The 3,685-nt window shown below is 37.4% G+C and overlaps 1 protein-coding gene across 1 annotated transcript in view; it reads right to left on the bottom strand.

The window, feature by feature from the left end:
- Nucleotides 1-524: 524 nt before the first annotated feature.
- LOTGIDRAFT_166876 (hypothetical protein) overlaps nucleotides 525-3,685 on the bottom strand; it is a gene marked incomplete at both ends in the record, with an annotated part of 5,580 nt that continues 2,419 nt past the window's right edge. The window contains 7 exons of the mRNA XM_009064317.1: nucleotides 525-761; nucleotides 993-1,246; nucleotides 1,611-1,846; nucleotides 2,083-2,174; nucleotides 2,332-2,502; nucleotides 2,861-3,020; nucleotides 3,404-3,624. Coding sequence (XP_009062565.1) covers nucleotides 525-761; nucleotides 993-1,246; nucleotides 1,611-1,846; nucleotides 2,083-2,174; nucleotides 2,332-2,502; nucleotides 2,861-3,020; nucleotides 3,404-3,624 — 1,371 coding nt within the window. The remainder of the gene's footprint in view (nucleotides 762-992; nucleotides 1,247-1,610; nucleotides 1,847-2,082; nucleotides 2,175-2,331; nucleotides 2,503-2,860; nucleotides 3,021-3,403; nucleotides 3,625-3,685) is intronic.

Raw genomic sequence — 3,685 nt, 5'->3', positions numbered from 1 at the left:
ATTGAGACATTGAATACAGCAAGACCTATAGGACTAAATATTCATCATAATGTATGCATAGCACCCTTTGTTGTCCCGTTTAATACAACCAGCAATCGAGCAAGCAAGATAGTTCATGACCACTATAAGAGCCTTCAAGAGAAATTCCCCCATGTCTATAAGCAGAAAATGATAGTTGCATATTCAAAAAATAAGAACTTAAATGATAATATTGTTCATAGTAAACTAAAAACAATCAGCACATAACAGATACTATACTTCTCGCCCACCGGGCGATCAGAAGATCAGAATAAGAACAGAAGAAAACCCAATATCAAGACCCTTAATCCTAATTTCTGAATAAAGTGGTTGCTCCACCCTAGGCCTGTACATTTGGGAGAATCAAACCCTCCCTTCCCCGAAATCTGATATATATATTTGTTTATATTGTGTATAAATGCACTGATTGTGGATGTACACAAGAGAGTGGACTGACAAAAATAGTATTTGCCAGTGTCCATTTGAATATATTTTAGAATAAATTGTCATTTACCTAAACCAAGGCAGACGATGATGACGTCAGATTTTTGAACGGCCTGAATAACCGCCGTCTGGTTATATTGTAAACAATTATTATCACCAAGACAACCATTAGTTGATGTGACAGAATGAGCTAAATATTTAGATAAAGTTTCCAGTGGGGTGGTGGTATAGGTAGGCATGACGGTGGGGGAGTAATTTCCGGTCTGTGCTTCTGGGTTGTTTATCATTGGTCCAATTATCTGGAAAAAAAATGTCAAACAAAACCCTTCTACGCTTAAAGGCGCAGGATGAGACGCCAGGCAGCAGAGGCCGGACCTGAACACATACTCATACGATCATTAAACAATGTTTTTCTTTATAAAGAGAAAACAGAGGACATGGACTGACTGTAACAACCAATGCACACGGGTTACTAAGTTCAAGTATGGTAAATCTTGCTAAGTATTAAGACGACTTGGGTCAATACTTACCGCTACATTATTATATTTGGTTTGTTTCATTGGTAGAAAATCTCCTCGATTTTTCAACAAGACAAAAGATTTCATGGCTGCCTCAACAGATAACATGCGATGAGCTGGGGTTTGGATGATGGACAGGTCTAGCTGTTTGTATGGTACCATCTCTGGTGGATCAAATTCTCCAAGCCTTAATCTCGTGAACCATGTTGGTTTAATTAAATCTCGAACCATCTTCTCTGTCAGTTTGCCTTCTTGAATAGCCTTAACTGAAACATGAACCACAGTCCAAATAGATGCATTTAGAAAGGAATGTGTTACTCAATGGCTTGTCCTTAGAAACTTATAATTTTGGGATACTCATCACCGTTTAAAATACAGAAAAATTATTGGTTAATGTTATGGCTGAAAATTATGTAGGAGAATTGTAAATTATTTTCTGACAGAAAGCATAATGATGGATTTACTTGAATATCTGTTGTTTTTATAAGTCCGATTTGCGATCACTTGTTCAGTTGTACTGTTGTCCGAATAATCAGTTGCTTTTTATACAGGTGTAGGTTATTCATTTTCAGAGCCTAAATATTGGTATTTATCACAAGGGATGATGTTGGACGCAATAGACCAACTTACCCATAGAAAAATAAGCATTATCCTTATCTTTGGTTTTTCCACCAGCGGCATTGATATTACACCCGGCATTCAAACTGCCCGCTACAATATCTACTGAGTTATTATAATAATTATGACCAGTCTTCATCCCTTCAATAGCTCCAGCATCACTTATAACATATCCTTTAAATCCCCAGTCAGACCGTAAAACATCTACTAGGGTAGTTTTATCAGCACAGGCTGGCACCCCGTTTATACTGAAATTGAATTAGACAAGAACAAAAGTCGAAAGGTATTTTGGAAGTATACAGAAATGAATTAGGGGTATAATTGGGAGTACAAACTATTTTTCTTGGGCGACAAATGACACCCCTCCGCCGCTGAATAAGGAGAGAAAAGACGATTTAATTTATACCTTTCGCCAGTTTCCACGACATATCCAGGCAAATAATATGATATTTGATGGACAAGAATAAAATATGTTTATATCTACCTATTATAAGCACAGAGTAGTCCGTAACTACCAGCATCAATACACCCCTTAAACCCTGGTAAAAATGTCATCTGTAAATCTCGCATTGAAACCTGTAATATATTTTGAAGATGACATCTCAAATGGACGTGTGGACTATACTGAATTTGGTCTTTTTGAGGTTTATTATTTTATTAATGAAATAAGTAAAACATGGTTTTTGTTCAAAAAGAAATAAATCAAATATTTGTAATGTTATCGACCACTTACCTTGGCATCAAATTTCATTCTGGACACAGGATAGCTGTCTGGACCCCCGGAAGCAGTATAATGTTTGCAGGTTGCTGTCATTAAAGCATACCTTGGATTATCTCCCTGTATTGCCTTAACAAATACACGAGCATAAACGTCAGCGAGAAATGGATCTTCACCCCATGTTCCCTGTAAACAGAAAGTTATGATTAATTTTAACGAACCGTTATACGTTTCGTCGGAATGTGGTCAAACCGTATCAAAACGAGAACGTCGGCTGAACAATTTTTAAAAACAATTGCAGTGACCCTCAGAAAAAAAACGAAAAATTCAGTTCTGCATTTTAATCAGATTGGTATTAAATACTGAACTGTGGGCTATTTCAATATTTTTGATGACAATCGACGTTATAATTATATTGTCTGATAAGGGAGATGCGAGGTATGATAATTCTAGCTTTTTCAGCTATGTGATACGTTGATGTTTTATACTGTGTTCAATTTATCTTCTTCAAGACTGTCAGATAAAACATCAAACAACAACTGACCTCATTTCTCCCCCATCGAGCATCTCTGTAAATATCTAGATTAGGACTAAAACAACTCAATCCCTTATGAACACCATATTGGCCATGTTTTAGGAAATAATTATTTTTAGCTCTAGCTTCCAGGGCAGAAACCCTTGCCACGGCATACATCAAATCAGGGCTGAAATAAAACATAGTCTTCAATACAGATACTGGTATTTTTTCACCGAACGCAAATCGGCATGTATTTGTTATAATCTGTATTCAAAGGACTTCGATGAATGCAAACGATATTATTATCATTTTTTGGTTCGCATCCCTAAGTTTCCATCAAAAGATCAAAGAAAGACTTATAAGGCTCAAATTTCGACGGTGATCTGTGAACAGTATTACTGATTGGCTCAGCTAAAAATTCCCGTTTCTGAGACTAAGGTACAATAGGTACAAAAAATAAATCCCATCATTAAAACTTCTATGAATTTTTTTTTAATTTCGGTATATTTTCTTTCCCAATGAAACGGAATCCATCAATAGTCATGGCTCATTTATCGGAAAAGAACTTACCTGAAAGCAGCGGCCAGGCCAATAGATTCCGGAAAAGAGGTCGCATTCCCTGCCCCGACATCACCACGGCCACAATTCGTCCACCAAGAGTACGCTCCAATATCGAGTCTTGATATATCTGGAGTAGCTCCAGTACCCTTGGCCAACTGTCCCTGGATCTCCTCGATAGTCAATCTACCCACTAGGTCATCGACTCGATCGTCCCAGGGAAGGCTCGGATCCTGAAATGGATAACGGTAGCCGGTACTCGGAACAACTAGCAAGGAAACAACGAAAAGCAAA

Source organism: Lottia gigantea (genome assembly GCF_000327385.1).
Source record: "Lottia gigantea unplaced genomic scaffold LOTGIsca_61, whole genome shotgun sequence".
NCBI classification, from domain to species: domain Eukaryota; kingdom Metazoa; phylum Mollusca; class Gastropoda; family Lottiidae; genus Lottia; species Lottia gigantea.
This window is presented reverse-complemented; position numbering and strand designations above follow the sequence as displayed.